The following is a 13696-nucleotide window of genomic DNA, read 5'->3' as shown; positions in this document are numbered from 1 at the left end:
ATTGATGAGGAATCACCCAATTGCAAGTTAAGTCTAAGACTCTGGAAAGAGAGACGGACTAATATAGCTTAAAAAGGCAAGGCAAGATACTGAGTGACTACTACAGCTGCTTTTATGGCTGTTGGATTAACAAGATGCCCCATACTGGAACACCAGTTCTGTGTGTTTTCAACTGAAAAAACACAAATTGGTGATAAAATATTGGTGCCAGTACACCATGATAACGTAACCCATCTCCAACTGAAACTGCCTTTGGAGAATGAGATGATTTAAGTAATCACACACATTGGACATTATACACCCTTCTCTATTCCTCAGCTCGAAATCCATAATCTGCAGAAAAACGTACGATGCATATACTGCAAGATGATAAACAAATAGAACAAGAAATCAAGAAACTAGGAAAATCATGAATAATGAGAGGTGGAATTATACCCATCGGCCAGATTTTCCAGCCGGGATTGCTGATAGCATAAGTAATAGCACTGGTACTTTGGATCACTGCATTATATTGTGTGAGGAAATAGATAAGGGATATAGAAAACATAAGGAAAGGTAAAGAGCACTGAGTGGAAGCCAGGATTATGTAAAGAATCGCATAAAACACTTTGCTGAGAGGTAACGTATCAAGAATTTAAAAAAGGCATGCTGAAATACAAGATGGAGAGAGAGAAAGAGAGAGAATCTGCTCATGCGTGCGTGAGTGAAAGGTCAGCCGAGCAACAACGTGAAAATAATGCTGCCAGCTAGTGTGTTCCAGGTTGACCAAGGTTGAAGCAATAAAAGCTTTGCTGAGGCGTACTAGACAGTCAAATAAGGATTTACTGAAAATTACTCAGAATTATGCAAGAAATTACCATATAAGGCAATGTGCAGTAGATGAAGCACAGGAGAGAAAAGGGAAAAATGATAAAAAGTATAAATCTTCTCCTTTGTTCAGCTAATATAGCAAGAGCATACAGGCCAACATACATTGTGCTCTATGAAGAACTCTGCTTGTAAATTGCTTTTTATGCTGAATTTAAAGAATAAAATGAGTAGTAACAAAGTTGGTTGGTGATTACAATCAAGTGAACACCACAAAGCTTTTTTTGTTTTATAACATCTGGATGGATGGACTAAAATGAGCCAAATTATTGACCCAATCTGTAATTATTTTGTGTTTTGAACTTCATCACAATGCATGGTTTATATATTTCTCATAATTATTTTTTTTAAATCTTACAAGGCATTGTACGAGTAAGCCAGAAAGAGATAGATGTGTCTATGTGTATATATAAGTGAGAGTAAGAGAAAGGGAACACAAAACAAAATATTCCGCCCTGCCGCCAACACCCCTCCCACCCCACCACCTGTTGCGATACTCTCTGCTCCCCCCACCTTCAACCCTGCTTCAGGGGGCCTCACAAAATCCTGGCCACCAATTCAACAATTTAATACCAATGTCCCTTTGTGTGCTGGTTTAGTAAGCAACATCTCCTTTGCAGGAGAGTATTCCATCACCCTCCTGACTTGTGCCTTGTAGACGGTGGACAGGATTTGAAGAATCAGGAGATGAGTTACCCGCCAGAGGTACCTGCTCTTGTAGCCACAATATTTATATGGCTGGTCCAGTTAAGTTTCTGATCAATGGTAACCCCCAGGATGTCGATGGTGGGTGATTTAGCAATGATAATGTCATTGAACATCAAGGGGAGATGGTTAGATTCTCTCTTGTTTGAGATGGTCATTGCCTGGCATTTGTACGGCGTGAATGTTACTTGCCACTTATCAGCCCTAGCCTGAATGTTGTCCAGGTCTTGTTGCATGCAGGCATGGACTGCTTCAGCATCTGAGGAGTTGCGAACGGCACTGAACACTGTACAATCATCAGCGAACATCCCCACTTCTGACTATATGATAGAGGGAAGGTCTTTGATGAGGCAGCTGAGGATGGTTCGGCCTAGCTTCTGACTACAAACCAGCTGCATGACCAAGATTGCCTACTTCCATCTAGAATCATAGAATGGTTATAGCACAGAAGGAAGCCATTTGCCCCGTTGTGTCTGTGCCGGCACCCTGGAAGAGCAACTCTCCTTGTCCCACTCTTTTCCTCGTAGCCCTGCACATTTTTTTGCTTCAGATGATTATCCAATACTCTTTTGAATGCCACAATTTAATCTGCCTCCACTACACTCTAAGGCCATGTATTCCAGATACTAACCACGCACTGCCTGAAGAAGATTTTCCTCATGTTGCCATTGCTTCTTTTGCCAATCACCTTAAATCGGTGTATCTGGTTCTCGATCCTTCCGCCAACAGGAACAGTTCCTCCCTATCTACTCTATCCAGACCCCTCATGATTTTGAACACCTCTATCAAATCTCCTCTTTATCTTCTCTTCTCCAAGGGGGACAGCCCCAGTTCTCCAATCTATCCATGTAACCTGAAGTTGCTCATTCCTGGAGCCATTCTCATGAATTTTTTCTGCACCCTCTCTAATGCCTTCCCATCCTTCCTAAAGTGTGTTGCCAGAATTGGACACAATACTCAACAGTTGAGGCCTAACCAGGGCAGGTTCAGCTAACTTCCTTGGTTTTGTACTCTATGCCCCTATTTATAAAGTTCAGGATTCTGTATGCTTTATTAACCGCTTTCTCAATCTGCCCTGCCATTTTCAATGATTTGTGAACATATGGGGGTCAAAGATTATAAGGTGACTCTCATCTTGTTTACTAGATAGGTCCTAGCTAATGCTTCATTGGTGAAAAAGAGGCTAATCCCTGATTGCAAGTCCTCTCTGGATCTACAGCCTTGCACTTCAAGTCCTATCCACCCCTTCGCGTTGTGAACCCTGATAACCTCTACCTCACAGTGGAGGGACAGGTGTTGGAAAGGCGAAACAAAATCCACTGTGGTATTGAAGTCGACACCAACAAGTATTTGGCACTTTTGGTGGATATGGCACAATGGTAATGCAACATGATCTGTGGCAAAGGGCGAAAGAAGAGAAACATCCTGTACTGGTCATCCACTGTAGCTGCCAAGCTACCTAGACGTCTGGGATCATGCAAAAGTAGCCAAGAGAGTGGGGGCAGCATCATGCACCCTTCCTCCACCATAATCAAATTCCTTAGCTTAGGTTTAGCTGTAAAGTTTGACCTACGGACATACAATGAAGTCCGATTGTGGTGGGAAGGGGCAAAGCGGCAGGTGCAGTCACACCGGAAGTTGTAGTTCTCAACCTCCACATAGGCAGTCCTTAGGTGGCGGTTGGTTGCTAGATATAACCGGAAGCAGCAGCAGCGCCAGGCAGCACTATGTGACAACCCAGCTGCCCTATTTAGGGATGTATAGCTGGTCAGTTTTCACTGGAGGGGCCGATAAAAGGAGGCCTAAACAAAGCTTGCTTCTTATGTTACGGCCCAGCAGACCACGCCTGGGTAAGACTCAAACTAACGGCAAGAAACTACAGAAGAAAGCAAAGACAAATACAAAATCAACAACCACGACAGTGACATGTTGGAATGTTCGCACCCTACTTGATCATTAAACCAGTAGACCTGATCGCTGCTCAGCTCTAGTCGCCAAGTAACGCAGATGGTATGGTGTAGACATAACTGCCCTTAGCAAGACAAGACTAGCAGGAGAAGGCCAGCTTGAAGAAACAGAAGCAGGATCACTTTCCTTTGGAGCAGTCTACCTCCTACAGAACGTAGAGATGCAGGGGTTGGGGTTTCACCACCAGGACAGAGATTACAAAGGATCTGGAAAACCTTCACAAAGGCATCTATAAATGCATGAGCCTACACCTTCCCCTGTAACAACATGGGAGACAAGCAACACTGATAAGTGCATATGCTCCTACAATGACTATCAACGATGATGTAAAGGAGAGGTTTTATGATGATTGGACCATCTCCTATGATCAATCCCTAAAGATGACAAAATTAAACTTATGGGAGATTTCAATGCCAGAGTCAGACCTGACCACATCACATGGGCAGGCATCCTCAGTCAACATGGTGTTGGAAAGGAAAACTCAAATGGAACTCTCCTACCTTCATTGTGTGAAGCATGCCTTTGCCATAACCAATACCATGCTTAGCCTGACAAGAAAGTACAAGACAATCTGGCAATGCTCCGATCTAAGCACTGGCATCTCCTTGACTATGTGCTTGTCAGACAGAAGGAAAAGGCTGATGTCAAGATAACTCATGCGTGAGGAGCTGACTGTTGGACAGACCACTGCCTGATCTGCACTAAGCTGAGTATAAAGATCCAGCCAAAAAAAACAAAGCTAGATGTCAAACTCCTCAAGAACCCTACTATTGCTTTAGATCTTGCTACACAACTTGACACTACTCTGCAGTTTGATCTTCCTCCCCCAAATGACATAGAAGATGAATAGAAACAGCTCCATGATCAGATCTTCAAGACTGCAGTAGACGTCCTGGGATACTGCAAGCGCAAGCACCAAGTCTGGTTTGATGAGAATGAGAAGATAAGAGATGTTTTCATCAAACAGAAGCAGCTCACACATGCAAGTCTTCTAGTAGCCCCAGAGTCAACAACCAAGCATCAAGCCTATAAAAATGCTAAGCACAAGCTCCAGTGTGCTTTAAGAGAAATGTATAACGACTGGTGGAGCACAAAAGCTGCAACATCTAGCTGAGAGGCATGATCTGTGTTTTTACAATGTGCTGAAGACTGTATATGGCCCACCCACCACAACCTTTGCTCTTATCCCAACAGCTAATGGAAATGAACAAATCGCTGATAAGGCAGCTGTAATTGAAAGGTGGTGTGAGCACTTCGCCAAGCTCCTCAACAGAGACTGTCACATCTCAGCAAATTCTCTGCATCAAATTGAGCAATTGCCTGAGAAAGAAAGCCTGTCTCTTTCTCCTTCCAATGAAGAGGTGGCAAAGGCAATCAAATCAATCAAACACGGCAAAGCCCCTGGCCCAGATGGCATTCCAGCAGAGATTGGAAGTGTAATAGTACAGAGCTTGTTAATAAACTGATACCTGTCTTCAAGAGTATCTGGGATCAGAACAAAGTTCCACAGGACCGTAAGGATGCCAACATCGTCAGCATCTGGAAGTGGAAAGGATCCAAAAAGATATGTGGCACCCAGTAAGGAATAAGTCTTCTCTCAATTGCAGGAAAGATCTCCACAAGGGTCCTCTTAAACTGTCTCCTAGACAAACTCACAGATGATGCCCTACCAGAATCACAGTGTGGTTTTAGGGCTAACCACAGGACAGCCGATATGGTGTTTGTAGCAAGACAACTATGAGAAAAGTACAGACAGCAACATCAGGATCTATACATGCTGTTCATAGGCCTAATTAAAGCTTTTGACAGTGAGTGTCGACCCGGTCTATGGCACTTGCTCTCCAAGCTAGGATGTCTAAATGTTTGTCAAAATCCTCCACCTACTGCATGATGGCACAGTTACATGTGTTTGTGCCTGTGGTGAGATGTCCAATGGCTTTGCGGTAACCAGCGGCATAAAGCAAGAATGCATCGTGGCTCCCCAACTCTTCAATCTCTTTACTGCAATGCTTAAGGAAGCCACCAGAGACATGCTTGCAAGCATCAACATTAGGTTCCTTTCAGGGAAGCTCTTCAATCTCCCCATACTGTGTGCCTCCACCAAAGTCACAGAGGCAGTAATCAGAGAGCTTCTCTATGTAGATGACTGTGCCCTAGCTGCCCTCAAGGAAGACATTCAGAGTGTTGCCAAAAACCTTGGTCTCCAAATCAGTGTCTCCAAAACCAAGGTTATGACTCAGCCAGAACCAGGCACACGCGATGAAGCACCAGACATAACCATTGATGGCACCAGTCTCAAGGCTGTAGAAAAATTCTCATACCTTGGTAGTGTGCTCCTAGGGATGCCACTTTTCTTTTTTCTTTCTTTTGGGCCTCCTTATCTCGAGAGACAATGGATACGCGCCTGGAGGTGGTCAGTGGTTTGTGAAGCAAACTATTAATGAAGATATCCATGCACATATCCAGAAAGCAAGTTCTGCCTACGGCCAACTCCATGATTGCTTCTGGAAGCACCATGGCATTAAGCTGAAGACTAACTCTACCAGGCCATTGTCTGTACCACTCTGTTGTATGGTGCAGAATCCTGGGTCTGTTGTAGATGCCATATTAAATCTCTGGAATGTTTCCACCAAAGCCACCTGAGGTCCATCATGAGAATTCGATGGCAGGTCAAAATCACATACAAGGTCCTCCATTGTGCTGGACTCAACAGCATGGAGACTACCCTCCACAAAATTCAACTTAGATGAGCAAGCCATGTCTCCCACATGGATGCTTACAGAATCTCCAAGCAGATCTTCTATGCGGAACAGTCTTGGGGCAAACAACATCAAGATGGTCAGTACAAACGATATAAGGACACCCTAAAAAAAGAGCCTTACAAACTTCTGCATTGCAGACGACCTCTCTCGAGAAAACACTGTAGCCGACCTGCCCACATACAGACAAGCACTGAAATTTGGTTCTGCATGTGACATCTGTTGTGCCCAGAGGAAGGCCAGAGATGGCGCAGGTGCAGACGTTTCCTCAAGCACCAACAATGACAACCTGAACTGCCAGTTCTGTGGATGTCCGGGCCGATCCTATGTCGGACTCTTCAGTCATGAGAGGACCCAGAGAAGATGATTAAATCATTTACAGCTTGGACATACTCACACGAGGAGTCTACCGCAACCCCCAGGTCCCTCTGCTCCAGCACCCCCTTTAGAATTGTAGTCTTTATCTTATATTGCCTCTCCTCATTCTTCCGACTAAAAATCACTTCACACTACTCTGCTTTAAGTTTTGTCTGCGACATGTCTGCCCATTCCACCGGCCTGTCTATGTTCCCTTGAAGTTTATCGCTTTCCTCCTTACAGTTCACAATACTTCTGAGCTTCGTGTCATCTGCAAATTTTGAAATTGTGACCTGTACACCAAATCTAGGTCATTAATATAGATGAAGAAAATCAGTGGTCCTAACACCGAACCTTGGGGAACCCCACAATATATCTTCCTCCGGTCCAAAAAACAACCGCTCGCCACTAAGCTGGTTCCTGCCAGTCAACCAAATTAGCATGCATGCTGCCACAGTTCCTTTTATTCCAAGGGCTTTAACTTTGCTGGCAAGCCTGTTATGTGGCACTTCATCAAATGCCTTTGGAATTCCATGTACACCACAACAATCGCATTACCCTCATCAACCCTTTCAGTTACCTCATCAAAAAACTCAAGCAAGTTAGTTAAACACGATTTTCCCTTAACAAAACTATACTGGATTTCCTTTAATTAATCTACACTTGTTCAAGTGACAGTTAATTTTGTTCCAAATTATCGTTTCTTAAAGCTTTCCCACTAGCGAGGTTAAACTGATTGGCCTGTAGTTGCTTGGCTTATCATTAAGCTCCTTTTTTGAACAAAGGTGTAACATTTGCAATTCGCCAGTCCTCTGGCATCAGACCCCAAATCTAAGGAGGATTGGAAGATTATGGTCAGTGCCTACAATTCCCACCCTTACTTCCCGCATTATCCTTGGATGCATCTCATCCGGTTCTGGTGACTTATCAACTTTAATCACAGCCAGCCTATCCAATACCTCCTCGCTTATCCATTTCTAACCTATCCAGTGTCTCAACTACCTCCTTTTCACTATGACTTGGGGAGCATCTTCTTCCTTTGGAAAGACAGAGGCAAAGTACTCATTTAGTATCTCAGCTATGTCCCCTGCCTTCATGTATAAATCCCATTTTGGTCCCTAATTGGCCCCACTCCTCCTTTTACCACCCTTTTACTAAATGTAAGCCTATAGAAGACTTTTGGATTCCTTTTTATGTTAGCCGCCAGTCTCTTCCTCATACTCTCTCTGTTTCACATTTCTTTTTTCACTTCCCCTCTGAACTTTCTACATTCAGCCTGGTTCTCAATTGTATTAACCACCTGACTGACATCTGTGATATGCACCCTTTTTCTTGCTCTATATCAGTGTCATCATCCAGGGAACTCTGAATTCATTTGTCCTACCTTTCCCCTTCATGGGAATGTACCTTGACTGTACCCAAATGATCTTCTCTTTGAAGGCAGTGCATTGTTCCGTTACAGTTTTGCTGGCCAATCTATGATTCCAATTTACCAGGCCCAGATTTGTTCTCACCCTACTGAAGTTGGCCCTCCCCCAATTAATTACTTTTTCTCTGGATTGCTCCTTGTCCTTTTCAATAGCTAACTTAAACCTTATGATACCATGATCACCGTCTCCTAAATGTTCTCCTTAACAGTACTGACACCCCACCTTCTTTCTTTCCTTTCCTATCTTTCCTGAACACCTTGAATCCAGAAATATTTAGTACCCAGTCCTGCCCTTTTTTGAGCCGGGTCTCTGTTGTCACGACATCACATTTCCACGTGGCTATCTAAGACTGCAGCTCACCAACCTTACATACCACACTCCACGCATTCACATACACGCACAGTAAACTTAATTTAGACCTTACTTCATTCCCTCTTACTCTGACCCCACCTAACACCTTACTATTTCCTACTCTAGTGTTATCTGTCTCTCCGTGCACCTTGTTTCTTCTCGCTATTAACTTCTAGTTCCCACAGCTCTGCCTTGTATCCTCCCCAATAGCACTAACAAATTGCTCTGTAAGGGTATTGGTCCAGACCCTGTCCAGGTGCAACCCATATGGCCTGTACAGGTTCCAGCTTCCTCAGAACTGGTCCCAATGTCCCAAAAAATCTGTAACATTCCCTCCTGGACCATCTGTCTGGCCCCGTATTCATCTGCTCTATCCTCCTATTTCTAAACTCACTAGCGTGTGGTACTGGAAGTAATCCAGAGATTACTACCTTTGAGACTCTGCTTGCTCGTTTCTTTCCTTGCTCCCTCAACTCTACCTGCAGGACCTCATCCCTCTTTTTACTTATGTTGTTGGTACTGATACCATCCAGGATTCACGCCTACAGCCGCAGAAACACCTGTCTGTTCCCCTAACAATCGAATCCCCTATTACTATTGATTTCCCAATCTTCCTCCTGCACTCCCCTGTACAGCTGAGCCCGCTGTGGTGCTGGGGACTTGGTTGTAACTGCACTCCGCAAAGGAACCATCACTCTCACCAGTATTCAGAATTGAATACTGGTTGGAGAGTGAGATGCACTCTGAGGTCTACTTGTTCAAGTAGTCTGTAAGTTTTGATTTTTCATTATCATCCTCCTCATCAAGTGCAGCTTCTGGTTTTGTTTCCTGTGATTCATCTGTCACCATGGATTCACTGGTCTCAGATGCTGCCATCTCCAATATGGTTGCCATGGCATTCACCACTTCTTGCCTGGTCCTTCATGTCTGCCTGGCAGTCACCCATTCCCTCTCTGCTTGCATACCCTTAAGCTTCAGTGTGGCCACACCTATAAACGTGCTGTCCAAACTCTCAATCTTATGGATGTGCCACAATGATGCCAGCTGCAGCTCAACCTTCGAAACTTGGAGCTCAAGCTGCTGCAGCTGACAACACTTACTGCACAGGTGGTTGTCCAGCACATGAGAAGTTCTGTAACATCACCTGACTCTGTTCCTGCTTCAGTTAACCTGCTGCTGAAACCCTTAATCTATGTTTTTGCTACCTCTATACTTGACTATGCTGACGTTCACCTGGCCAGTCTCCCATTTTACATTGAGCTCATCCTAACTGTGGGGACAGAATAATGGGGACATTTAAGGTGAAATAATTAATCAATTATGTACTACTAACAAACTAACCTCGGAGCTGCAGAGACAGCTTATCAGAAATAATAAAGTAACTTCAGGGCTGCACAGACAGCTTATCAGTAGAAGCAGACTAACAAGCAGAAACTAACAGGACAGCTGCAGACTGTTTAATAGTAGCCTGTTGTATAGAAATCAGCCTAATGGTCCAAGGAGATAGGGGGATGAGAAACTACTAGAGTAAGGAGGTGCAACAAATTGACACGGCAGTACCCCAATCAAGCCATGACACCAAGAAACTGCAAAGTTTGTAAACCAATTGGGAACATAAAGGGGTGTCACTGATTTGTATGAAGAACTATAAGAAAGGCATGATTTCCCTGCTCAGGCAGGAGGGAAGGTGGAGGCAGAGGTGTGTGTATGTTCGTTTTGCTAATGATGTAACCATTTCGTACTGCAATAAAGTTTCTTAAAGCTACAGTCGGACTTCGTCTCTCTTTGTGCAACTAATGGGATCCAACACTAACTCTGATATCCATATCCTAAATTGCACCAAGTTCCGTTCACCCATCATTGCTGTGTTCACCGACTTACACTGGTTCCCAAGCTAGCAACATCTTAATTTTAAAATTCTCATCCTTGTTTTCAAATTAGTCCTTTCACCCACATCCCACTAACGAATAAAAAAAAAAGCCCTACAATCCTCCGAGATCTCTGTGCTCTTCCAATTCTGGCCCCTTCTTACGTCCCCGATTTTACTAGCTCCAACAGTGGCAGCCATGCCTTCAGGTGACTAGGCCCTAAAATTTGTAATTCCCTCCCTAAACCCCTCTGTCGCTCTATCTCTCTTCCCTTCTTCAAAACAGTCTTAAACCCTTTCTCTCTTCTGTCCTAATAACGCCTTATGTGGCTCGGTGTTAAATTTTGTTTGAGCGTGCTCCTGTGATGCAGCTTGGGATGTTTTACTATGTTAAAGGTGCTATATAAATGCAAGTTGTTGTTGTCATTTCTGTCATCTGGGCTAAAATAGATACTTCCATAACTGGAAAGATAAAGGTACTACAAAAACTGTAAATAAATGTTCATTAAAATTTAGCATAACATAAAGTTGCAAATTTTATCATAATGAGTAGCTGGTTATGTTCAACAGATATTCTATAAATGTTACCACTATTATTTGCTTGATTCATTACTGTTCAATAGATTTGACAATTAAAGTCTAAAACAGGGTCTGGTGTTGTGTTACTCTGCTGCTTTGTGAAGAGGATTCTCTGGAGGCAGAAGTAATCTAATGAAACGTTTGTTGCTTGTTTCTTGAGCATGTTTTGAAACTTGCATGTCAAGTAGAAATACTGTCTTGTTTGTAAGGACTTGGTCTCACCTAAGTGACTAACCTAAACATTAAAACCAAAAGTATCTACAGTAAAATGGTTAAAAAAATTAAATGTAAGAACACCACCAAAAATTGCCATTTCAATTAGTATAAATTGAATGGTGGTACAGCGAGACACCTCAGTTTTAAAGGCATGCATTTGAATGGTTGTGGCTTTCCAATATCTGACTATGATACAACCGACATTACAAATTTAACAGTTAAAATAGTCAAGTGATAACTAAGACAAGAGTGTGAGCCAGTTCTAGCTCTTTTTGTTTTAAGTTATGTCCTGCACAATGCGTCTTACCAAGTTGTTGCCAGGAACTGCAATATACAGAAGACAAGGGCGAGTCCTTTTTTGTGCCACTGAAAGATAAAAAGCAATTTGACTGCCCTGCCTTTTTAAAAAGGTTCAAAATATTTAATATATACGTAGTAATTAGCTCTCAGCTGCAACAGAAAACTATACAAGCCATTTCATTGGTTACTACAGTTCATATTAAAAATTGTTGAATCAACTTCCTGATATAGATTAATGACCTAGACCTTGGTAAACAGGGCACAATTTCAAAGTTTGCAGATGATATGAAACTTGGAAGCATTGTGAACTGTGAGGAGGATAGTGTAGAACTTCAAAAGGACATAGACAAGTTGGTGGAATGGGCAGACATATGACAGATGAAGTTAAATGCAGAAAAATGTGAAGTGATTCATTTTGGTAAGAAGAACATGGAGAGACAATATAGAATAAAGGGTACAATTCTAAAGAGGGTGCAGGAGCAGAGGGCCCTGGGTATATATGTGCATAAGTCATTGAGGTGGCAGGACAGGTTGAGAGAGCGGTTAATAAAGCATACAGTATCCTGGGCTTTATTAATAGAGGCATTGAGTACAAGAGCCAGGAAGTTATGTTGAACTTGTATAAGACATAAGTTCTGCCTCAGCTGGTGTACTGTGTCCAGTTCTGGACGCCGCACTTTAGGAAAGATGCGAGGGCATTGGAGAGAATGCAGAAAAGATTCATGAGAATGGTTCCGGGGATGAGGAATTTGAGTTATGAAGACAGATTGGAGAAGTTAGGACTGTTTTCCTTGGAGAAGAGAAGGCTGAGAGGTGATTTGATACAGGTGTCCAAAATCATGGGGGGTCTGGACAGAGCAGATAGAGAGAAATGGTTCCTACTCATGAAAGTGTTGAGAACGAGAGGGCACAGATTTAAAGTATTTGGTAAGAGAAGCAAAAGTGACATGAGGAAAAACGTTTTCACGTAGCAAGTGGTTAAGGACTAGAATGCGCTGCCTGACAGTGTGGTGGAGGCAGGTTCAATTGAAGCATTCAAAAGGGAATTAGACAGTTATATGAAAAGGAAGAATGTGCAGGGTTATGGGGAGAAGGCAGGGGACTGGAACTGAGGGAATTGCTCTTTTAGAGAGCCAGTGCAGACACGATGGGCTGAATGGCCTCCTTTGGCACTGTAACGATTCTGAGATTCTGTAAAAATCATTAAGTACAACTCTCATGTTGCAGGAATATGGAATGAACAAAAATGGAACAAAACCACATCGAAAAAGTAATCTAAAAATAAAACAAGACTAGGTGATAATGAGTTAAAAACAGAAAGTGGTGGAAATACTCAGCAGGTCAGGCAGCATCTGTGGACAGAGAAGCAGAGTTAACATCTTAGGTCTGTGACCTTTCATCAGAACCCTTTCATCAGTTCTGATGAAAGGTCACAGACCTGAAACGTTAACTCTGCTTCTCTGTCCACAGATGCTGCTTGACCTGCTGAGTATTTCCCGCACTTTCTGTTTTTATTTCAGATTTCTAGCATCTGTAGTATTTTGCTTTTATTATAGGTGATATTGAGGCCTGTTACTGCTGAGATCTTGCATGATACACATGAATGCCAAACAGGTACACAGTGCACTGTCTATTCACATATTATGCCAACCCACACTTTCCAATCTCATCATTTAACTTTGCCAATCCCTAATGTTACAGTTACACTAACAACATTAAGCAATTTTAAATGATAAGTCTACTGTCTGAATTTCACCTATGCAGAGGCAAGAAAGAGATCATTTTAAAATCAGACATGCCACTATAATAGGGGAATCCAGAAAAGGGGGCATAACCTTAAAATTAGAGCTAGGCCGTTAAGCAGCGATGTCAGGAAGCACTGCTTTACACAATGGGTACTGGAAATCTGGAACACTCTCTCTCCCAAAAAGCTCTCGAGGCTAGGTAAACTGAAAATTTAAAAACTGAGATGAATCAATTTTTGTTAGGCAGGGGTTACAGAACCAAGGTGGGTATATGGAGTTGAGATACATATCAACTATAATCAAACTGAATTGCTGAACATGCTCGAAGGGCTGAATAGCTTACTTTTGTTCCTGCATGCTTAATATTTTGTATACAAGATTTTATCTACAATACAGCCAGTAGCACAATGAAAAGGCATCAGCTTATAATGTTTCAAAGAAATTTAAGTGGTTAGTGCACTATAATAGCAGTAACAAATTACAAATGTGCATTCCAACTCTTGGGATACGGTTCCATGTACATATCAGCCCTTGTTGAGGTGGTTGTTCTTC

The 13696-nt window shown here is 42.7% G+C and overlaps 1 protein-coding gene and 1 long non-coding RNA gene across 3 annotated transcripts in view; one reads left to right on the top strand and one right to left on the bottom strand.

Moving 5' to 3' along the window:
* The window catches only part of sft2d1 (SFT2 domain containing 1), a 179438-nt gene that overhangs the window by 24752 nt on the left and 140990 nt on the right, over positions 1–13696 (bottom strand). Inside the window, exon 6 of one of the 2 annotated variants that reach the window (XM_068044836.1) lies at positions 11407–11465. The exons of the other annotated variant lie outside the window; for it this stretch is intronic. Within the exon in view, the coding sequence (XP_067900937.1) occupies positions 11407–11465 (59 nt within the window). The remainder of the gene's footprint in view (positions 1–11406; positions 11466–13696) is intronic. 2 annotated transcript variants of the gene reach the window in all.
* Positions 1–13696, top strand: part of LOC137376383 (uncharacterized) — a 116448-nt gene that overhangs the window by 49212 nt on the left and 53540 nt on the right. The window lies entirely within an intron of this gene.

The sequence above is a fragment of the Heterodontus francisci genome, chromosome 13, assembly GCF_036365525.1.
Source record: "Heterodontus francisci isolate sHetFra1 chromosome 13, sHetFra1.hap1, whole genome shotgun sequence".
Lineage (NCBI taxonomy): Eukaryota > Metazoa > Chordata > Chondrichthyes > Heterodontiformes > Heterodontidae > Heterodontus > Heterodontus francisci.
This window is presented reverse-complemented; position numbering and strand designations above follow the sequence as displayed.